Below are 24,534 nucleotides of genomic sequence, written 5' to 3'. Positions count from 1 at the left end.
AGCCACTGGGTGATGTGGGTCCCTGGCACTTGTAAATACTATAAGTCTGTACTTTCTCAAGGTGTGTTTGGAGCCACGGGTGATGTGGGACTTGGGCACCTGTAAATACTTTAAGTCTGCACTTTTTCCAGGTGTGTTTGGAGCCACAGGGTGATGTGGGTCCCGGGCACCTGTAAATGCTTTCAGTCTGTACTTTCTCCAGGTTTGTTTGGAGCCACAGGGTGATGTGGGTCTTGGACACCTGTAAATACTTTAAGTCTGTACTTTGTCCAGGTGTGTTTGGAGCCACGGATGATGTGGGTCCCGGGCACCTGTAAATACTTTAAGTTTGTACTTTCTCTAAGTATGTTTGGAGCCATGGGGTGATGTGGGTCCCGGGCACCGGTATATATTCTCAGTCTGTACTCCAGGTGTGTCTGGAGCCAGGGGGTAAAGTGGGTCCTGGGCACTTGCAAATACTCTCAGTCTGTACTCTAGGTGTGCCTGGAGCCAGGGGCGGTAATGTGGGTTCCGGGCACATATAAATACTGTCAGTCTGTACTCCAGGTGTGTATGGAGCCGGGGGGGGTGATGTGAGTTCCGGGCACCTGTAAATACTCAGTCTGTACTTCAGATGTGTCTAGAGCCAAGGTGGGTGATCTGGGTTCGGGACTTCTGTAAATACTCTCAGTCTGTACTCCAGGTGTGTCTGGAGCCAGGGGTGATGTGGGTTCCGGGCAAGTGTAAATACTCTCGGTCTGTACTCCAGGTGTGTCTGGAGCCAGGGGGGATGATGTGGTTTCCGGGCACCTGTAAATACTCTCAGTCTGTACTCCAGGTGTGTGTGGAGCCGGTGGGGGTGATGTGGGTTCCGGGCACCTGGAAATGCTCTCAGTCTGTACTTCAGGTGTGTCTGGAGCCAGGGGGGGGTGATGTGGGTTCTGGGCACCTGTCAATACTCTTGGTCTGTACTCGAGGTGTGTCTGGAGCCCGGGGGGGGTGATGTGGGTTCTGGACACCTGTAAATACTCTCAGTCTGTACTCCATGTGTATATGGAGCCGGGATTGATGGGGGCCCTGGACACCTGTAAATACTCTCAGTCTGTACTCCAGGTGTGTCTGGAGCCAGGGGGGTGATGTGGGTTCTGGGCACCTGTAAATACTCTCAGTCTGTACTTCAGGTGTGGCTGAAGTCAAGGTGGGTGATGTGGGTTCAGGACACCTGTACATACTCTTGGTCTGTACTCCAGGTGTGTCTGGAGCCGCTGGGGGGGGTGAAGTGGGTCCTGGACACCTGTAAATGCTCTCGGTCTGTACTTTAGGTGTGTCTGGAGCCGGGGCAGGGGGGGGCGGGATGAAGTGGGTCATGGACACCTGTAAATACTCTCAGTCTGTACTCCAGGTGTGTCTGGAGCCAGGGGAGGTGATGTGAGTACCTGACACCTGTAAATACTCTCGGTCTGTACTCCATGTGTATATGGAGCCACGGTTGATGTGGGTCCTGGACACCTGTAAATACTCTCAGTCTGTACTCAGGTGTGTCTGGAGCCAGAGGGGAAGTGGGTCCCAGACACCGGTAAATACTCTCGGTCTGTACTCCAGGTGTGTCTGGATCCAGGGGTGATGTGGGTCCCGGACACCTGTAAATACTCTCAGTCGGTACTCCAGGTGTGTCTGGAGCCGGGGGAGTGATGTGGTTTCCGGGCACCTGTAAATACTCTCAATCTGTACTTCAGGTGTGTCTGGACCCAAGGTGGGTGATGTGGGTCCAGGACACCTGTAAATACTCTCAGTCTGTACTCCATGTGTATATGGAGCCAGGGTTGAGGTGGGCCCTGGACACCTGTAAATACTCTCAGTCTGTACTCCAGGTGTGTCTGGAGCCAGAGGGGGTGATGTGGTTTTTGGGCTCCTGTAAATACTCTCAGTCTGTACTTCAGGTGTGTCTGGAGTCAAGGTGGGTGATGTGGGTCCGGGACACCTGTAAATACTCTCAGTCTGTACTCCAGGTGTGTCTGGAGCCAGGGTTGATGTGGGTCTAGGACACCTGTAAATACTCTTGGTCTGTACTCCAGGTGTGTCTGGAGCCAGAGGGGGTGATGTGGGTCCCGGACACCTGTAAATACTCTCAGTCTGTACTCCAGGTGTGTCTGGAGCCAGGGGAGGTGATGTGAGTACCTGACACCTGTAAATACTCTCGGTCTGTACTCCATGTGTATATGGAGCCAGGTTTGAAGTGGGACCTGGACACCTGTAAATACTCTCAGTCTGTACTCAGGTGTGTCTGGATCCAGGGGTGATATGGGTCCCGGACACCGGTAAATACTCTCGGTCTGCACTCCAGGTGTGTCTGGAGCTAGTGGGGGTGAAGTGGGTCCTGGACACCTGTAAATACTCTCAGTCTGTACTTCAGGTGTTTCTTGAGCCAGGGTGGGTAATGTGGGTCCCGGACACCTGTAAATACTCTCAGTCTGTACTCCAGGTGTGTCTGGAGCTAGGGGGTGAAGTGGGTCCTGGACACATGTAAATACTCTCAGTCTGTACTCCAGGTGTGTCTGGAGCCGGGGAGTATTGTGGGTTCCAGGCACATGTAAACACTCTCAGTCTGTACTCCAGGTGTATCTGGAGCCAGGGGGGGTGATGTGGGTTCGGGGCACCTGTAAATACTCTCAGTCTGTACTTCAGGTGTGTCTGGAGCCAAGGTGGGTGATGTGGGTCCGGGACACCTGTAAATACTCTCAGTCTGTACTCCAGGTGTGTCTGGAGCCAGGGTTGATGTGGGTCTAGGACACCTGTAAATACTCTTGGTCTGTACTCCAGGTGTGTCTGAAGCCAGAGGGGGTGATGTGGGTAACGGACACCTGTAAATACTCTCAGTCTGTACTCCAGGTGTGTCTGGAGCCAGGGGAGGTGATGTGAGTACCTGACACCTGTAAATACTCTCGGTCTGTACTCCATGTGTATATGGAGCCAGGTTTGAAGTGGGCCCTGGACACCTGTAAATATTCTCAGTCTGTACTCAGGTGTGTCTGGAGCCAGGGGTGAAGTGGGTCCCAGATACCTGTAAATACTCTCTGTCTGTACTCCAGGTGTGTCTGGATCCAGGGGTGATGTGGGTCCCGGACACCGGTAAATACTCTCGGTCTGCACTCCAGGTGTGTCTGGAGCTAGTGGGGGTGAAGTGGGTCCTGGACACCTGTAAATACTCTCAGTCTGTACTTCAGGTGTGTCTTGAGCCAGGGTGGGTGATGTGGGTCCCGGACACCTGTAAATACTCTCAGTCTGTACTCCAGGTGTGTCTGGAGCTAGGGGGGTGAAGTGGGTCCTGGACACCTGTAAATACTCACAGTCTGTACTCCAGGTGTGTCTGGAGCCGGGGAGTATTGTGGGTTCCAGGCACATGTAAACACTCTCAGTCTGTACTCCAGGTGTATCTGGAGCCAGGGGGGGTGATGTGGGTTCCGGGCACCTGTAAATACTCTCAGTCTGTACTTCAGGTGTGTCTGGAGCCAAGGTGGGTGATGTGGGTCCGGGACACCTGTAAATACTCTCAGTCTGTACTCCAGGTGTGTCTGGAGTCAGGGAGGGTGATGTGGGTCCCCAACACCTGTAAATACTCTCGGTCTGTACTCCAGGTGTGTCTGGAGCCGGGCGGGTGATGTGTGCTCCAGGCACCTGTAAATACTCTCAGTCTGTACTCCAGGTGTGTTGTTGGAGCCAGGGGGGTGATGTGGGTTCCGTGCACCTGTGAATACTCTCAGTCTGTACTCTACGTGTGTATGGAGCCAGGTGGGTGATGTGGGTTCGGGGCTCCTGTAAATACTCTCGGTCTGTACTCAAGGTGTGTCTGGAGCCAGAGGGGGTGATGTGGGTTCCGGGCACCTGTAAATATTCTCGGTCTGTACTCCAGGTGTGTCTGGAGCCAGTGGGGATGATGTGGGTTCCGGGTACCTGTAAATACTTTCGGTCTGTACTCCAGGTGTGTATGGAGCAGGGGGGGGGGGAAGTGGGTCCTGGATACCTTTAAATACTCTAAGTCTGTGCTTCAGGTGTGCCTGGAGCCAGGGGTGATGTAGGTCACAAACACCTTTAAATTCTCTCCATCTGTATTCCACGTGTGTATGGAGCTAGGGGGGGATGTGGGTTCCAGGTTCCTGTAAATACTCTCAGTCTGTACTCAGGTGTGTCTGGAGCCAGGGGTGAAGTGGGTCCCAGACGCCTGTAAATACTCTCTGTCTGTACTCCAGGTGTGTCTGGATCCAGGGGTGATGTGGGTCCCGGACACCGGTAAATACTCTCGGTCTGCACTCCAGGTGTGTCTGGAGCTAGTGGGGGTGAAGTGGGTCCTGGACACCTGTAAATACTCTCAGTCTGTACTTCAGGTGTGTCTTGAGCCAGGGTGGGTGATGTGGGTCCCGGACACCTGTAAATACTCTCAGTCTGTACTCCAGGTGTGTCTGGAGCTAGGGGGGTGAAGTGGGTCCTGGACACCTGTAAATACTCTCAGTCTGTACTCCAGGTGTTTCTGGAGCCGGGGAGTATTGTGGGTTCCAGGCACATGTAAACACTCTCAGTCTGTACTCCAGGTATATCTGGAGCCAGGGGGGGTGATGTGGGTTCCGGGCACCTGTAAATACTCTCAGTCTGTACTTCAGGTGTCTCTGGAGCCAAGGTGGGTGATGTGGGTCCGGGACACCTGTAAATACTCTCAGTCTGTACTCCAGGTGTGTCTGGAGCCAGGGTTGATGTGGGTCTAGGACACCTGTAAATACTCTCAGTCTGTACTCCAGGTGTGTCTGGAGCCAGGGGAGGTGATGTGAGTACCTGACACCTGTAAATACTCTCGGTCTGTACTCCATGTGTATATGGAGCCAGGTTTGAAGTGGGCCCTGGACACCTGTAAATATTCTCAGTGTGTACTCAGGTGTGTCTGGAGCCAGGGGTGAAGTGGGTCCCAGATACCTGTAAATACTCTCTGTCTGTACTCCAGGTGTGTCTGGATCCAGGGGTGATGTGGGTCCCGGACACCGGTAAATACTCTCGGTCTGCACTCCAGGTGTGTCTGGAGCTAGTGGGGGTGAAGTGGGTCCTGGACACCTGTAAATACTCTCAGTCTGTACTTCAGGTGTGTCTTGAGCCAGGGTGGGTGATGTGGGTCCCGGACACTTGTAAATACTCTCAGTCTGTACTGAGGTGTGTCTGGAGCTAGGGGGGTGAAGTGGGCCCTGGACACCTGTAAATACTCTCAGTCTGTACTCCAGGTGTGTCTGGAGCCGGGGAGTATTGTGGGTTCCAGGCACATGTAAACACTCTCAGTCTGTACTCCAGGTGTATCTGGAGCCAGGGGGGGTGATGTGGGTTCCGGGCACCTGTAAATACTCTCAGTCTGTACATCAGGTGTGTCTGGAGCCAAGGTGGGTGATGTGGGTCCGGGACACCTGTAAATACTCTCAGTCTGTACTCCAGGTGTGTCTGGAGTCAGGGGGGGTGATGTGGGTCCCCAACACCTGTAAATACTCTCGGTCTGTACTCCAGGTGTGTCTGGAGCCGGGCGGGTGATGTGTGCTCCAGGCACCTGTAAATACTCTCGGTCTGTACTCCAGGTGTGTATGGAGCCGGGGGGTGGGTGAAGTGGGTCCTGGACACCTGTAAATACTCTCAGTCTGTACTCCATGTGTGTCTGGAGCCAGGGGTGATGTGGGTTCAGGGCACCTGTAAATACTCTCAGTCTGTACTCTACGTGTGTATGGAGCCAGGTGGGTGATGTGGGTTCGGGGCTCCTGTAAATACTCTCCGTCTGTACTCAAGGTGTGTCTGGAGCCAGAGGGGGTGATGTGGGTTCCGGGCACCTGTAAATATTCTCTGTCTGTACTCCAGGTGTGTCTGGAGCCAGTGGGGATGATGTGGGTTCCGGATACCTGTAAATACTTTTGGTCTGTACTCCAGGTGTGTATGGAGCGGGGGGGGGGGGAGTGGGTCCTGGATACCTTTAAACACTCTCAGTCTGTACTCCAGGTGTGTCTGGAGTCAGGGGGGGTGATGTGGGTCCCCAACACCTGTAAATACTCTCGGTCTGTACTCCAGGTGTGTCTGGAGCCGGGCGGGTGATGTGTGCTCCAGTCACCTGTAAATACTCTCAGTCTGTACTCCAGGTGTGTATGGAGCCGGGGGGTGGGTGAAGTGGGTCCTGGACACCTTTAAATACTCTCAGTCTGTACTCCATGTGTGTCTGGAGCCAGGGGTGATGTGGGTTCAGGGCACCAGTAAATACTCTCTGTCTGTACTCCAGGTGTGTCTGGAGCCAGGGGAGTGATGTGGGTTCCGGGCACCTGTAAATACTCTCAGTCTGTACTCCACGTGTGTATGGAGCCAGGGGGATGATGTGGGTTCCGGGCACCTGTAAATACTCTCGGTCTGTTCTCCAGGTTTGTCTGGAGCCAGGGGAGTGATGTGGGTTCCGGGCACCTGTAAATACTCTCAGTCTGTACTCCAGGTGTTTATGGAGCTGGGGGGGGGGGAGGTTAAGTGGGTCCTGGAAACCTGTAAATACTCTCAGTCTGAACTCCAGGTGTGTCTGGAGCCAGGGGTGATGTAGGTCCCGGACACCTTTAAATACTCTCCGTCTGTATTCCACGTGTGTATGGAACCAGGGGGTTGATGTGGGTTCCGGACACCTGCGAATACTCTCAGTCTGTACTCCAGGTGTGTCTGGAGTCAGGGGGGTGATGTGGGTCCCCAACACCTGTAAATACTCTCGGTCTGTACTCCAGGTGTGTCTGTAGCCGGGCAGGTGATGTGCGCTCCAGGCATCTGTAAATACTCTTGTTCTGTACTCCAGGTGTGTATGGAGCCAGGGGGTGGGTGAAGTGGGTCCTGGACACCTGTAAATACTCTCAGTCTGTACTTCACGTGTGTCTTGAGCCAGGGGTGATGTGGGTTCCGGGCACCTGTAAATACTCTCAGTCTGTACTCCAGGTGTGTCTGGAGCCAGGGGGGTGATGTGGGTTCCGGGCACCTGTAAATACTCTCAGTCTGTACTCCACGTGGGTATGGAGCCAGGGGGGTAATGTGGGTTCCGGGCACCTGTAAATACTCTCGGTCTTTACTCCAGGTTTGTCTGGAGCCAGGAGGAGTGATGTGGGTTCCGGGCACCTGTAAATACTCTCAGTCTGTACTCCAGGTGTGTCTGCAGTCGGGGGTGAAGTGGGTCCTGGACACCTGTAAATACTCTCAGACTGTACTCCATGTGTGTCTGGAGCCAGGGGTGATGTGGGTTCAGGGCACCTGTAAATACTCTCAGTCTGTACTCCAGGTGTGTCTGGAGCCAGGGGGGTGATGTGGGTTCCGGGAACCTGTGAATACTCTCAGTCTGTACTCTACGTGTGTATGGAGCCATGGGGGTGGTGTGGGTTCGGGGCACCTGTAAATACTCTCGGTCTGTACTTAAGGTGTGTCTGGAGCCAGGGAGGGTGATGTGGGTTCCGGGAACCTGTAAATATTCTCTGTCTGTACTCCAGGTGTGTCTGGAGCCAGTGGGGATGATGTGGGTTCCAGGCACCTGTAAATACTTTCGGTCTGTACTCCAGGTGTGTATGGAGCTGGGATGGGGGGGTGAAGTGGGTCCTGGATACCTTTAAATACTCTCAGTCTGTACTTCAGGTGTGTCTTGAGCCAGGGTGGGTGATGTGGGTCCCGGACACTTGTAAATACTCTCAGTCTGTACTGAGGTGTGTCTGGAGCTAGGGGGGTGAAGTGGGCCCTGGACACCTGTAAATACTCTCAGTCTGTACTCCAGGTGTGTCTGGAGCCGGGGAGTATTGTGGGTTCCAGGCACATGTAAACACTCTCAGTCTGTACTCCAGGTGTATCTGGAGCCAGGGGGGGTGATGTGGGTTCCGGGCACCTGTAAATACTCTCAGTCTGTACTTCAGGTGTGTCTGGAGCCAAGGTGGGTGATGTGGGTCCGGGACACCTGTAAATACTCTCAGTCTGTACTCCAGGTGTGTCTGGAGTCAGGGGGGGTGATGTGGGTCCCCAACACCTGTAAATACTCTCGGTCTGTACTCCAGGTGTGTCTGGAGCCGGGCGGGTGATGTGTGCTCCAGGCACCTGTAAATACTCTCGGTCTGTACTCCAGGTGTGTATGGAGCCGGGGGGTGGGTGAAGTGGGTCCTGGACACCTGTAAATACTCTCAGTCTGTACTCCATGTGTGTCTGGAGCCAGGGGTGATGTGGGTTCAGGGCACCTGTAAATACTCTCAGTCTGTACTCTACGTGTGTATGGAGCCAGGTGGGTGATGTGGGTTCGGGGCTCCTGTAAATACTCTCCGTCTGTACTCAAGGTGTGTCTGGAGCCAGAGGGGGTGATGTGGGTTCCGGGCACCTGTAAATATTCTCTGTCTGTACTCCAGGTGTGTCTGGAGCCAGTGGGGATGATGTGGGTTCCGGATACCTGTAAATACTTTTGGTCTGTACTCCAGGTGTGTATGGAGCGGGGGGGGGGGAGTGGGTCCTGGATACCTTTAAACACTCTCAGTCTGTACTCCAGGTGTGTCTGGAGTCAGGGGGGGTGATGTGGGTCCCCAACACCTGTAAATACTCTCGGTCTGTACTCCAGGTGTGTCTGGAGCCGGGCGGGTGATGTGTGCTCCAGTCACCTGTAAATACTCTCAGTCTGTACTCCAGGTGTGTATGGAGCCGGGGGGTGGGTGAAGTGGGTCCTGGACACCTTTAAATACTCTCAGTCTGTACTCCATGTGTGTCTGGAGCCAGGGGTGATGTGGGTTCAGGGCACCAGTAAATACTCTCTGTCTGTACTCCAGGTGTGTCTGGAGCCAGGGGAGTGATGTGGGTTCCGGGCACCTGTAAATACTCTCAGTCTGTACTCCACGTGTGTATGGAGCCAGGGGGATGATGTGGGTTCCGGGCACCTGTAAATACTCTCGGTCTGTTCTCCAGGTTTGTCTGGAGCCAGGGGGAGTGATGTGGGTTCCAGGCACCTGTAAATACTCTCAGTCTGTACTCCAGGTGTTTATGGAGCTGGGGGGGGGGGAGGTTAAGTGGGTCCTGGAAACCTGTAAATACTCTCAGTCTGAACTCCAGGTGTGTCTGGAGCCAGGGGTGATGTAGGTCCCGGACACCTTTAAATACTCTCCGTCTGTATTCCACGTGTGTATGGAACCAGGGGGTTGATGTGGGTTCCGGACACCTGCGAATACTCTCAGTCTGTACTCCAGGTGTGTCTGGAGTCAGGGGGGGTGATGTGGGTCCCCAACACCTGTAAATACTCTCGGTCTGTACTCCAGGTGTGTCTGTAGCCGGGCAGGTGATGTGCGCTCCAGGCATCTGTAAATACTCTCGTTCTGTACTCCAGGTGTGTATGGAGCCAGGGGGTGGGTGAAGTGGGTCCTGGACACCTGTAAATACTCTCAGTCTGTACTTCACGTGTGTCTTGAGCCAGGGGTGATGTGGGTTCCGGGCACCTGTAAATACTCTCAGTCTGTACTCCAAGTGTGTCTGGAGCCAGGGGGGTGATGTGGGTTCCGGGCACCTGTAAATACTCTCAGTCTGTACTCCACGTGGGTATGGAGCCAGGGGGGTAATGTGGGTTCCAGCACCTGTAAATACTCTCAGTCTTTACTCCAGGTTTGTCTGGAGCCAGGAGGAGTGATGTGGGTTCCGGGCACCTGTAAATACTCTCAGTCTGTACTCCAGGTGTGTCTGCAGTCGGGGGTGAAGTGGGTCCTGGACACCTGTAAATACTCTCAGACTGAACTCCATGTGTGTCTGGAGCCAGGGGTGATGTGGGTTCAGGGCACCTGTAAATACTCTCAGTCTGTACTCCAGGTGTGTCTGGAGCCAGGGGGGTGATGTGGGTTCCGGGAACCTGTGAATACTCTCAGTCTGTACTCTACGTGTGTATGGAGCCATGGGGGTGGTGTGGGTTCGGGGCACCTGTAAATACTCTCGGTCTGTACTTAAGGTGTGTCTGGAGCCAGGGAGGGTGATGTGGGTTCCGGGAACCTGTAAATATTCTCTGTCTGTACTCCAGGTGTGTCTGGAGCCAGTGGGGATGATGTGGGTTCCAGGCACCTGTAAATACTTTCGGTCTGTACTCCAGGTGTGTATGGAGCTGGGATGGGGGGGTGAAGTGGGTCCTGGATACCTTTAAATACTCTCAGTCTGTGCTTCAGGTGTGCCTGGAGCCAGGGGTGATGTAGGTCACAAACACCTTTAAATTCTCTCCGTCTGTATTCCACGTCCCATGTGGGTTCCGGGCTCCTGTAAATACTCTCGGTCTGTACTCCAGGTGTATCTAGAGCCAGGGGGGATGATGTGGGTTTGGGGCACCTGTAAATACTCTTGGTCTGAACTCCAGGTGTGTCTGGAGCCGGGGGGAGGTTGATTTGGGTTCCGGGCACCTGTAAGTATTCTCAGTCTGTACTCCAGGTGTGTCTGGAGCCAGGGGGGTGATGTGGGTTCCGGGCACCTGTAAATACTCTTAGTCTGTACTCCACGTGTGTATGGAGTCAGGGGGGTCATGTGGGTTCCGGGCACCTGTAAATACTCTTGGTCTGTTCTCCAGGTTTGTCTGGAGCCAGGGGGAGTGATGTGGGTTCCGGGCACCTGTAAATACTCTCAGTCTGTACTCCAGGTGTTTATGGAGCCGGCGGGCGTGGGTTAAGAGGGTCCTGGACACCTGTAAATACTCAGTCTGAACTCCAGGTGTGTCTGGAGCCAGGGGTGATGTAGGTCACGGACACCTTTAAATACTCTCCGTCTGTATTCCACATGTGTATGGAGCCAGGGGGGTGATGTGGGTAAGTACTCTCAGTCTGTACTCCAGGTGTGTCAGGGGGGGTGATGTGGGTCCCCAACACCTGTAAATACTCTCGGTCTGTACTCCAGGTGTGTCTGGAGCCGGGCGGGTGATGTGCGCTCCAGGCATCTGTAAATACTCTCGGTCTGTACTCCAGGTGTGTATGGAGCCGAGGGGGGGGTGGTTGAAGTGGGTCCTGGACACCTGTAAATACTCTCAGTCTGTACTTCATGTATGTCTGGAGCCAGAGGTGATGTGGGTTCCGGGCACCTGTAAATACTCTCAGTCTGTACTCCAGGTGTGTATGGAGCCAGGGGGGTGATGTGGGTTCCGGGCACCTGTAAATACTCTCAGTCTGTACTCCACATCTATATGGAGCCAGGGGGTGATGTGGGTTCCGGGCACCTGTAAATACTCTCGGTCTGTACTCCAGGTTTGTCTGGAGCCAGGGGGAGTGATGTGGGTTCCGGGCACCTGTAAATACTCTCAGTCTGTACTCTAGGTGTGTATGGAGCCAGCGGGGGGTTAAGTGGGTCCTGGACACCTGTAAATACTCTCAGTCTGTACTGCAGGTGTGTCTGGAGCCAGGGGTGATGTAGGTCACAGACACCTTTAAATACTCTCCATCTGTATTCCACGTGTGTATGGAGCCAGGGGGGTGATGTGGGTTCTGGGCACCTGTAAATACTCTCAGTCTGCACTCCAGGTGTATCTGGAGCCAGGGGGGATGATGTGGGTTCTGGGCACCTGTAAATACTCTCGGTCTGTGCTCCAGGTGTGTATGGAGCCGGGGGGGGGGGGTGAAGTGGGTCCTGGACACCTGTAAATACTTTCAGTCTGTACTCCAGGTGTGTCTGGAGCTAGGGGGTGATGTAGGTCACGAAAACCTTTAAATACTCTCCGTCTGTACTCCACGTGAGTATGGAGCCAGGGGGGTGATGCGGGTTCCGGGCACTGTAAATACTCTCGGTCTGTACTCCAGGTGTGTATGGAGCTGGGGGGGGGGGGGGTGAACTGGGTCCTGGATACCTGTAAATACTCTCAGTCTGTACTCCAGGTGTGTTTGGAGCCAGGGGTGATTTAGGTCACGGACACCTTTAAATACTCTCCGTCTGTATTCCACATGTGTATGGAGCCAGGGGGGTGATGTGGGTTCCGGGCACCTGTAAATACTCTCAGTCTGTACTCCAGGTGTATCTGGAGCCAGGGGGGATGATGTGGGTTCCGGGCACCTGTAAATACTCTCGGTCTGTACTCCAGGTGTGTATGGAGCTGGGTGGGGGGGGTGAAGTGGGTCCTGGCCACCTGTAAATACTTTCATTCTGTAATCCAGGTGTGTGTGGAGCCAGGGGGGTGATGTAGGTCACGGACACCTTTAAATACTCTCTGTCTGTACTCCACGTGTGTATGGAGCCAGGGGGGTGATGTGGGTTCCGGGCACCTGTAAATACTCTCGGTCTGTACTCCAGGTGTATCTGGAGCTGGGCGGGTGATGTGGGTTCCAGGAACCTGTAAATACTCTCGGTCTGTACTCTAGGTGTGCATGGAGCCAGGGGGGTGATGTGGGTTTTGAGCACCTGTAAATACTCTCGTTCTGTACTTCAGGTGTGTCTAGAGCCAGGGGGGTGATGTGGGTTCTGGGCACCTGTAAATACTCTCAGTCTGTACTCCAGGTGTATCTGGAGCCAGGGGGGATGATGTGGGTTCCGGGCACCTGTAAATACTCTCGGTCTGTACTCCAGGTGTGTATGGTGCCGGGTGGGGGGGGGTGAAGTGGGTCTTGATCACTTGTAAATACTTTCATTCTGTACTCCAGGTGTGTGTGGAGCCAGGGGGGTGATGTAGGTCACGGACACCTTTAAATACTCTCCGTCTGTACTCCACATGTGTATGGAGCCAGGGGGGTGATGTGGGTTCCGGGCACCTGTAAATACTCTCGGTCTGTACTCCAGGTGTACCTGGAGCTGGGCGGGTGAGGTGGGTTGCGGGAACCTGTAAATACTCTCGGTCTGTACTCCAGGTGTGCATGGAGCCAGGGGGGTGATCTGGGTTTTGAGCACCTGTAAATACTCTTGTTCTGTACTTCAGGTGTGTCTAGAGCCGGGGGGGGGGGGGGTGATGTGGGTTCCGGGCACCTGTAAATACTCTGTCTGTACTCCAGGTGTGTCTGGAGCCAGGGGTGATGTGGGTCGAGCAGCATTTGTAAATCTCTCTTCTTCCTTCCTCCGTCTTCCATGCAGGTGATGGTCTGGATACATGGCGGAGGCTTTACAATGGGATCAGCGTCTATGCTTGATGGGTCACCATTAGCAGCCCTTGAGGATGTGGTTGTGGTTAGCATCCAGTACCGGCTGGGAGTGCTGGGCTTCTTGAGGTGAGCTGCCATTTCTCTGTTTCCAGAAGATATTAAGAAAGGTAACTTCTTCAGAAGTGAGTCTATTCAGCATTGTATCGAGCTGTGTGCTGTATGTTCATACTCTAATAGTAAATACCTCAGCATTGAATGCGCTGAGGGTAGACACCATGGGCCAGATGTATCACACATTTTTGCAATCTAAAAAATTTATTTTGGTACGTAACAAGCCCAATTTGCGACTGGTAACCTGTTACCGAATCGCAAATTGGATTTGCGACTACATACCGATTCGGTATTAGGAAGGGGCGTGTCAAGGGCGTCCCTTCCTAATACCGAGCTGCAGAGGTATGTATGATTGTTTTGTGACAGTGAATGCGGTCGCAAAACAACCGCAGTTACCACCAATTTCAAATTGGTGCTAAGCCATACGCAAAGAGGATTGTGAATGCATGTGAAAAAGTTTGTTAAGAGCAGGCAGTGGTCGCACGAACCTCTGCCTGCTCTTAAAAAATGAAAAGAAAACTTTTCATTATTATTTGTAAACACATCCCATTTTCCTTTAAGATAAATGGGCTGCATTAAAAAAAAATTGCTTTATTGAAAAGCAGTCACAGACACGGTGGTCTACTGAGCCCAGCAGGCCATTATCCCTGTGATTGTAGCCATTCGCAATGGCTCGCAAATTGTGATCTCCCTCATGAATATTAATGAGGTATTTCCAGTAGCGAGACCCTGCAAATCGCAGTATGAAACTCCTGGAGTTTCATACATACCAATAGCAATTACTTAATTGCGATTCGCAAAAAATCGCAATTAGGTAATCGCTCTTGAATATAATGATACATCTGGCCCCTAATATTCCTACACTCTCAATGTTGATGAAATGATCCAAATGTACGAGCTGTCGGAAGAAAAGTGAAGCTGCTTCTGGTAGAGTGTAATGAATCTTGAGTAGGCCTGGGCAGAATTTCAATTACGCCAGAGAGATTTTGATAATTCTGCGTTACTCTGAGATGTTAAATCACTGATAATTATGCAGTTGTATTTCTTGAGGGAAACTTCTACAGGGAGAGCACATTTAGCGATCGCGAGCAGACGCTCACTACTCGTGCTCTGCTGCATCTACACTATTTCTTGGCTTAAAAATGCATCCTTTCATCCATCGTGGGCGCAATGGTGCACAGTGCGCTATGAAACTAGCACTGTGGGCCCGATGTACGATGCCATTTTGTGACCAGATAATGGCCTTTTCTAATCGAGTATCCCGTTTTTCTGAGGCGGCATGCAAATTCCGACTCGCAAAATAGGAATTGTGACTCTCAGTTAGGAAGGGGCGCTCCAAGGGTGTCCCCTCCTAATAGCGAGCTGCAGGGCCGTGTAAGATTGTTTTGCAACCATGAATGTTGTCACAAAATAATCGCAGTTACCAGCAACTTCAAGTGGGTGGTAACCCATTCGCAAACGGGAAAGGCTTCCCATGGGACCCCCTCCCCTTTGTGAATGCAAGCAAAACTATGTTTTTTAGAGCAGGAATTGGTCTCATGGACCACTGCCTGCTCCAAAAAAAATAAAAAGTCGCAATTGGAGACTCGCAAAATGAAACGCTCCTACATCTGGCCCAAAGAGCGTTATACCTGAACAGACCTTTATTCATAGAGAGGAGGCGAAACCACCAGGAAACAAAACCCAGATCTGAAAGCAAGAAGTGAACACAGAGAAAGGAGGGTTAAAGCCAGAGGAAGCAGAAAGATTGCCTCAGTTCTTGCCCCAGTGATAGGGTGTGCATGGATGGCCTGTTGCTGCCCGCACGGGAGCTCTGGGACATGCAGTTTGCCTAATGGTGTTTTGTTGTCGAGTTTGATGGGCTTTTGAGCCAATAAATGAGGGCGCTGCATGCGTCTTTCTCCCAAGACCGCAGAGCAGTATTCACGGAATCTCAGTCATTAGTCACTGGAAAGCGCACAGTATGTGGGAGGGTTTCCCAAACACCCGCAGACAAGGAGGTGCCCGCCAGGACGGACGGAAGGCGGGTGCTCGCCCCACAGCTGTGTATTGTAGGTCATGGGAGAGAACATCAGAGAGGGCTTGATGTTCGAGCTCCACCAGCCAGCGCCGAGATACTCCTTAGGAGTGAGCTAAGCGCTATACCAGCAGACTCGAATACATACATACATAATACTTACATGCATACACACAAATATACACACATAGATACATACATACATACATACATACACACAAACATACATACACACACACATACATACACACAAACATACATACATAGATACACACATACATACACACATACATACATACTTACATACATATTTGCATAAACAATGTCATTTCCTCTCAACATTGCTGAGCGCTCACTCTCTCTCCCACCTCTAGCTCTGCGGACGAGCATGCGCCTGGAAACTGGGGCTTCTTGGATCAAGTCAGAGCCCTGGAGTGGGTGAAGGAGAGCATCCAGGACTTTGGGGGAGACCCCAACTCTGTCACCATCTTTGGAGAATCAGCTGGGGGAGTGAGCACCTCCGCACACGTGAGTACATGTCAAGGGAGGGGTGGGGGGAGAGAGTGCTGCTTACCAAAGGCACCTGCAGGTGTAGGTTGGGCTGGGGTGGCAGAGCTCGCGAGCATTCAAGTATCATTCAGCACATGTGATGCCATCGCATGAAGTGACCTCACTCAGCCTGAGATCAGGGACGGCATGGGAACTCACATTGAGGTAACCTCAGAATGAATGAAATATAAAAAATAGGACCTTCTCATGAAAATTGCACTGAATGTTTATCATGGCCAGATGGATAAACAGACTAGCCCAAATCTGTCCAGAGCAGCTCATCTCATTAACTGAATGGCCCCGATACTGACTGCCTACTGATTTCTGCAACTGCGCTTAGAGTCAGGTTCTAACCCTTCTTACGAATGAGGTATCCAGCTGCTGGGAGTGAGAGCCCAATTCAGCATCTAAATTTGTGTAGCTCACTCCTAATGAGTGCCACTTCAGTCCTCGGCTGTAGGCAGGGGTGCACGAGACCGCTGATGGCTGTATCCTCGCCAGGACATATTGTCAGTCCCCTCTATCACACCTCTTTGCTTCTGATATCCACATTTAAGCAAAGTGTAACCCATCTCAGTGTGGCTTTAAGTTTCATACTATTTGGTATTTTATGGCTACTGAACAATGGATGTGTACTGCTGAAGCAGAGTTTAGCTACTGAACAATGGATATGTACTGCTGAGGTGAGGTATACCTACTGAACAATGGATGTGCACTGCTGAGGTGGGGTGTACCTACTGAACAATGGATGTGTACTGCTGAGGTGGGGTATACCTACTGAACAATGGATGTGTACTGCTGAGGTGGGGTATACCTACTGAACAGTGGATGTGTACAGCTGAGGTGGGGTACAGCTACTGAACAATGGATGTGCACTGCTGAGGTGGGGTATACCTACTGAACAATGGATGCATACTGCTGAGGTGGGGTATCCCTACTGAACAATGGATGTGCACTGCTGAGGTGGGGTGTACCTACTGAACAATGGATGTGTACTGCTGAGGTGGGGTGTACCTACTGAACAATGGATGTGCACTGCTGAGGTGGGGTATACCTACTGAACAGTGGATGTGTACTGCTGAGGTGGGGTATACCTACTGAACAATCGATGTGTACTGCTGAGATGGGGTATACCTATGGAACAATGGATGTGTACTGCTGAGGTGGGGTACAGCTACTGAACAATGGATGTGTACTGCTGAGATGGGATATACCTATGGAACAATGGATGTGCACTGCTGAGGTGGGGTATACCTACTGAACAATGGATGTGCACTGCTGAGGTGGGGTATACCTACTGAACAATGGATGTATATTGCTGAGGTGGGGTGTACCTACTGAGCAATGGATGTGTACTGCTGAGGTGGGGTACAGCTACTGAACAATGGATGTATATTGCTGAAGTGGGGTGTACCTACTGAACAATGGATGTGCACTGCTGAGGTGGGGTATACCTACTGAACAATGGATGTGCACTGCTGAGGTGGGGTGTACCTAATGAACAATGGATGTGCACTGCTGAGGTGGGGTGTACCTACTGAACAATGGATGTGTACTGCTGAGGTGGGGTATACCTACTGAACAATGGATGTGCACTGCTGAGGTGGGGTGTACCTACTGAACAATGGATGTGCACTGCTGAGGTGGGGTACAGCTACTGAGCAATGGGTGTGCACTGCTGAGGTGGGGTACAGCTACTGAGCAATGGATGTGCACTGCTGAGGTGGGGTGTACCTACTGAACAATGGATGTGCACTGCTGAGGTGGGGTGTACCTACTGAACAATGGATGTGCACTGCTGAGGTGGGGTGTACCTAATAAACAATGGATGTGCACTGCTGAGGTGGGGTACAGCTACTGAGCAATGGATGTGCACTGCTGAGGTGGAGTATCCCTACTGAGCAATGGATGTGCACTGCTGAGGTGGGGTATACCTACTGAACAATGGATGTGTACTGCTGAGGTGGGGTATACTTACTGAACAATGGATGTGCACTGCTGAGGTGGGGTATACCTACAGAACAATGGATGTGTACTGCTGAGGTGGGGTATACCTACTGAACAATGGATGTGTACTGCTGAGGTGGGGTACAGCTACTGAACAATGGATGTGCACTGCTGAGGTGGGGTGTACCTACTGAACAATGGATGTGCACTGCTGAGGTGGGGTACAGCTACTGAGCAATGGATGTGCACAGCTGAGGTGGGGTACAGCTACTGAGCAATGGATGTGTACTGCTGAGGTGGGGTATACTTACTGAACAATGGATGTGCACTGCTGAGGTGGGGTATACCTACTGAACAATGGATGTGTACTGCTGAGGTGGGGTATACCTACTGAACAATGGATGTGTACTGCTGAGGTGGGGTATACCTACTGAACAATGGATGTGCACTGCTGAGGTGGGGTACAGCTACTGAACAATGGATGTGCACTGCTGAGGTGGGGTGTACCTACTGAACAATGGATGTGCACTGCTGAGGTGGGGTACAGCTACTGAGCAATGGATGTGCACAGCTGAGGTGGGGTACAGCTACTGAGCAATGGATGTGCACTGCTGAGGTGGGGTGTACCTACTGAACAATGGATGTGCACTGCTGAGGTGGGGTATACCTACGGAACAATGGATGTGCACTGCTGAGGTGGGGTATACCTACGGAACAATGGATGTGCACTGCTGAGGTGGGGTGTACCTACTGAACAATGGATGTGTACCGTTGAAGCAGGGTATAGCTTCTCAACAATAGAGGTGTGCTGCTTAGGTGACGTATCGCTAATGAATAATTAATGTGTACTGCTGAGGCGCGGTATAGACACTGAGCAGTGCAGGTGTACCGTTCAAGCAGGGTATAGCTAATCAGCAATGCATGTGTACCACTGAAGTAGGGTATAGCTACTGAAAAATTGATGTTTACTGCTGAGGCGTAGTATAGCTACTGAACAATTGATGTGTACTACTTAGGCGTAGTATAGCTACTGAGCAATGGATGCGTACCTCTGAGGTGAGGTATCGCTATTGAACAACAAATGTGCACTGCTGAGGCAGGGTATAGCTAATGAACAATGCATGTGTATCGTTGAGGCGGGGTATAGCTACTGTACAATGGATGCATACTGCTGGGGCGTGGTGTAGCTACTGAGTAATGCATGTGTACCGCTGAAGAGGGGTATATATACTGAACAATAGATTTGTATTGCTCAGGTGCGTAAAGCTACTGAACAATGCATGTGCACCATTGAGGTGGGGTATAGCTACTGAGCAATGGATGTGTACTGCTGAGGTGACCGCTCTATTGAACAACAAATGTGCACTGCTGAGGCATGGTATAGCTAATGAAGAATACATGTGTATCGTTGAGGCGGGGTATAGCTAATGAACAATGCATGTGTATCGTTGAGGCGGGATATCGCTAATGAACAATGCATGTGTATCGTTGATGCGGGGTATAGCTACTGTACAATGAATGCATACTGCTGAGGCGTGGTGTAGCTACTGAGTAATGCATGTGTACCTCTGAGGTGACCGCTCTATTGAACAACAAATGTGCACTGCTGAGGCGTGGTATGGCTAATGAACAATGAATGTGTGTTTCTGAGCTGACACATCGCTACTGAACAATAGATGTGTACCGCTTAGGCGTAGTATAGCTACTGAGCAATGGATGTGTACCTCTGAGGTGAAACCTCTCTATTGAAAAACAAATGTTTACTGCTGAGTGTAGGAGGCTGGCCTGGCTTGTAGTGGGTACCAGAGGTACTTACCCCTGTGCCAGGTCCAGTTATCCCTTATCAGTGTAGAAGGGGTGTTTCTAGCAGCTTAGGCTGATAGAAGGTAGCTACAGCAGAGCAGCTTAGGCTGAACTAGGAGACGTGTAAAGCTCCTATAATACCACTGGTGTCATCTGCACAATATAATAAGAAAACACAATACACAAAATTACTAAAAATAAAGGTTCTTTATTTTTATGACAATATGCCAAAAGTATCTCAGTGAGTACCCTCAGTATGAGGATAGCAAATATACACAAGATATATGTACACAAACCAAAATTAGGTAAGTAATAGCAAGAAAAGTAATGCAAGCAGTGTAGAGTTACAATAGATTGCAATAGGAGTACATAGGTATAGGGGCAACACAAACCATATTCTCCAAAAGTGGAATGCGAACCACGAATGGACCACAAACCTATGTGAGCTTGTAGAGGGCCGCTGGGACTGTAAGAAAACAGTGAGGGTTAGAAATATAGCCCACCCCAAGACCCTGAAAGGTAGGTGTAAAGTGCACCTACTACCCCCAGAGAGCACAGAAGTTGTGATAGGGGTATTCTGCAGGAAGAACAAACACCAGCAATGCAACAACAGTGGATTTCCGGACCTGAGTACCTGTAAGACAAGGGGACCAAGTCCAAGAGTCGCGACAGTGTCGAGAGTGGGCAGATGCCCAGGAAATGCCAGCTGAGGGTGCAAGGAAGCTGCCACTGGATGGAAGAAGCTTGGAGTTCTGCAAGAAAGAAGAGAGCTAGGGACTTCTCCTTTGAAAGACGGATGTCCCACGTCGCAATGAAGCTTGCAGAGGTGTTCCCACGCAGAAAGACTGCAAACAAGCCTTGCTAGCTGCAAAGGTTGCGGTAGAGGATTTTGGGTGCTGATGTGGCCCAGGAGGGACCAGGATATTGCACTTGGAGGAGGAGACAGAGGGGTTGCCCAGCAACTCAGCGAGCCCTCACAGAAGCAGGCAGCACATGCAAAAGTACCTGAACAGGCACTTGGAAAGAAAGTGAACCGGAGTCCATGCAAAGTCACAAAAGGGAGTCCCACGACGCCGGAGGACAACTCAGAAGGTTGTGCACTGCAAGAAGGAGTGTCAGGACCCAGGCTTGGCTGTGCACAAAGGAAATCCTGGAAGAGTGCACAGGAGACGGAGCAGCTGCAAATCACGATGTACCCAGCAATGCAGTCTAGCGTGGGGAGGCAAGGACTTACCTCCACCAAACTTGGACTGAAGAGTCACTGGACTGTGGGAGCCACTTGGACAGTGTTGCTGAGTTCCAGGGACCACTCTCGTCAGGATGAGAGGGGACCCAGAGGACCAGTGTTGCAGTCTATTGGTGCCTGCGTTAGCAGGGGGAAGATTCCGTCGACCCACAGGAGATTTCTTCAGAGCTCCTGGTGCAGGGTGAAGACAGGCTACCCCCAGAGCATGCACCACCTGGAAGCAGTCGAGAAATCCGGCAGGATGAGGCACTACAATGTTGCTGGTAGTCGTGTGGCTACTTTGCTGCGGTTTTGCAGGCATCCTGAGCAGTCAGCAGTCGATCCTTTGGCAGAAGGTGAAGAGGGAGATGCAGGGGAACTCTGGTGAGCTCTTGCATTCGTTATCTAAAGAATTCCCCAAAGCAGAGACCCTAAATAGCCAGAAAAGGAAGTTTGGCTACCAAGGAAGGAGGATTGGCTACCAAGAGAGGTAAGAGCCTATCAGAAGGAGCCTCTGAGGTCACCTGCTGGCACTGGCCACTCAGAGCAGTCCAGTGTGCCCCCAACACCTCTGTTTCCAAGATGGCAGAGGTCTGGGACACACTGGGGGAGCTCTGGACACCTCCCTTGGGAGGTGCAGGTCAGGGGAGTGGTCACTCTCCTTTCCTTTGTCCAGTTTCACACCAGAGCAGGGCTGGGGGATCCCTGAACCAGTGTAGACTGGCTTATGCAGAGAGGGGCACCATCTGTGTCCATCAAAGCATTTCCAGATGCTGGGGGAGGCTACTCCTCCCCAACCTTCACACCTATTTCCAAAGGGAGAGGGTGTAACACTCTCTCTCAGAGGATGTCCTTTGTTCTGCCTTCCTGGGCCAGGGCAGCCTGGACCCCAGGAGGGCAGAAACCTGTCTGAGGGGTTGGCAGCAGCAGCAGCTGCAGTGGAGACCCCGGAAAGGTAGTTTGGCAGTACCCAGGTACTGTGCTAGAGACCCGGGGGATCATGGAATTGATCTTATACATGTTACATGTCCACGTTCGGAGTTACCATTGTGACGCTATACATAGGTAGTGACCTATGTATAATGCACACATGTAATGGTGTCCCCGCACTCACAAAGGCAGGGGAATTTGCCCTGAACGATGTGGGGGCACCTTGGCTAGTGCCAGGGTGCCCACACACTAAGTAACTTTGCACCCAACCTTCACAAGGTGAAGGTTTGACCTATAGGTGACTTATAAGTTACTTAAGTGCAGTGGTAAATGGCTGTGAAATAACGTGGACGTTATTTCACTCAGGCTGCAGTGGCAGGCCTGTGTAAGAATTGTCAGAGCTCCCTATGGGAGGCAAAAGTAATGCTGCAGCCCATAGGGATCTCCTGGAACCCCAATACCCTGGGTACCTCAGTACCGTATACTAGGGAATTATATGGGTGTACCAGTATGCCAATGTGAATTGGTAAATTTAGTCACTAGCTTGTTAGTGACAAATTTGGAAAGCAGAGAGAGCATAACCACTGAGGTTCTGGTTAGCAGAGCCTCAGTGAGACAGTTAGGCCTCACATAGGGGACACATACAGGGCACATACTTATGAGCACTGGGGTCCTGCCTGGCAGGGTCCCAGTGACACATAGACTAGAACAACATATATACAGTGAAATATGGGGGTAACATGCCAGGCAAGATGGTGCTTTCCTACACTAAGGTGTGATATAGCTACTGAGCAATGGATGTGTCCCTTGAGGTTAGGTATCACTATTGAACAACAAATGTGTACCCTTGAGGTGGGGTATAGCTACTGAGCAATGCATGTGTACCATTGAGGCAGGGGATAGCTTCTGAAAAATGGATGCGAACAGCTGAGGCGCAGTATAGCCACTGAGCAATGGATGTGTACCTCTGAGGTGAGAACTCTCTATTAAACAGCAAATGTGTACTCCTGATGCGTGGTATACCTTCTGAACAATGAATGTGTGCTGCTGAGGTGATGTATTGCTAATGAACAATGGATGTTTACTGCTGAGGGGGGTATAGCTACTGAAAAATAGATTTGTACTGCTGAGGCGGGCTATAGCTACTAAGTAATGCATGTGCACCATTGAGGCGAGGTATAGCTACTGACCAATGGATGTGTACCGTTGAGGCAGGGTACAGCTACTGAAAAATGGATGTGTACTGCTGAGGTACCTCCGAGGTGAGGTATAGCTATTGAACAACAAATATGCACTGCTGAGGCTTGGTATAGCTAATGAGCAATGCCTGTTACTGCTGAAGCAGGGTATAGTTACTGAACAATGGATGCTTATTGCTGAGGTGTGGTATAGCTACTGAAAAATGGATGTGTACCTCTGAGGTGAGGTATCACTATTAAACAACAAATGTGTGCTGCTGAGGTGTGGTACAGCTAATGAGCAATGCATGTGTACTGCTGAAGCAGGGTATAGCTACTGAACAATGGATGTGTACTGCTGAGGCATGGTATAGCTACTGAGCACTGGATGTGTACTGCTGAGGTGGGGTATAGCTACTGAACAATGGATGTGTACCTCTGAGGTGAGGTATCACTATTGAACAACAAATGTGTACTGCTGAGGTGTGGTATAGCTAATGAGCAATGCATGTGTACTGCTGAAGCAGGGTATAGCTACTGAACAATGGATTTGTACTGCTGAGGCATGGTATAGCTACTGGGCATTGAATGTGTACCTCTGAGGGGAGGTATCACTATTGAACAACAAATGTGTACTGCTGAGGCATGGTATAGCTAATGAGCAATGCATGTGTACTGCTGAAGTGAGGTATAGCTACTAAACAATAGATGTGCACTGCTGAGGCGTGGTATAGCTACTGAGCAATTGATGTGTACCGTTGAGGCAGGGTATAGCTACTGAATAATGCACGTGCACCATTGAGGTGGGGTATAGCTACTGAACAATGGGTGTGTACTGCTGAGGCGTGATACAGCTACTGAGCAACGGATGTGTACCTCTGAGGGGAGTTAACACTATTGAACAAGTGTGTACTGCTGAGCCGTGATATAGGTAATGAGCAATGCATGTGTACCACTGAAGTGGGGTATAGCTACTGAACAATGGATGTGTGCTGCTGAGGTGAGGTATCACTATTGAACAATGGATTCGTACTGCTGAGTCGGGGTTTAGCTACTGAGCAATGCATGTGCACCATTGAGGCGTGGTATAGCTACTCAACAATGGATGTGCACTGCTGAGACGTAGTATAGCTACTGAGCTTTGGATGTGTACCTCTGAGGTGAGGTATCGTTATTAAACAACAAATGTGTAATGCTGAGATGTGGTGTAGCTACTGAGCAATGCATGTGTATCACTGAAGTGGGGTATAGCTACTGAACAATGGATGTGTACTGCTGAGGCGTAGTATAGCTACTGAGCAATAGATGTGCATCCCTGAGGTGAGGTATCACTAGTGAACAACAAATGTGCACTGCTGAGGCGTGGTATAGCTACTGAGCAATTGATGTGTACCGTTGAGGCAGGGTATAGCTACTGAATAATGCACGTGCACCATTGAGGTGGGGTATAGCTACTGAACAATGGATGTGTACTGCTGAGGCGTGATACAGCTACTGAGCAACGGATGTGTACCTCTGAGGTGAGGTAACACTATTGAACAAGTGTGTACTGCTGAGCCGTGATATAGGTAATGAGCAATGCATGTGTACCACTGAAGTGGGGTATAGCTACTGAACAATGGATGTGTGCTGCTGAGGTGAGGTATCACTATTGAACAATGGATTCGTACTGCTGAGTCGGGGTGTAGCTACTGAGCAATGCATGTGCACCATTGAGGCGTGGTATAG

At 51.1% G+C, this 24,534-nt stretch overlaps 1 protein-coding gene across 1 annotated transcript in view; it reads left to right on the top strand.

Moving 5' to 3' along the window:
* The window catches only part of LOC138262283 (cocaine esterase-like), a 303,060-nt gene that overhangs the window by 118,504 nt on the left and 160,022 nt on the right, over positions 1 to 24,534 (top strand). Inside the window, exons 4-5 of the mRNA XM_069212178.1 lie at positions 13,039 to 13,172; positions 15,549 to 15,702. Of these exons, the coding sequence (XP_069068279.1) occupies positions 13,039 to 13,172; positions 15,549 to 15,702 (288 nt within the window). The remainder of the gene's footprint in view (positions 1 to 13,038; positions 13,173 to 15,548; positions 15,703 to 24,534) is intronic.

Source organism: Pleurodeles waltl, chromosome 10 (assembly GCF_031143425.1).
Source record: "Pleurodeles waltl isolate 20211129_DDA chromosome 10, aPleWal1.hap1.20221129, whole genome shotgun sequence".
Lineage (NCBI taxonomy): Eukaryota > Metazoa > Chordata > Amphibia > Caudata > Salamandridae > Pleurodeles > Pleurodeles waltl.
The sequence above is the reverse complement of the archived record's forward strand: the minus strand, read 5'-3'. Positions and strand labels throughout refer to the sequence as shown.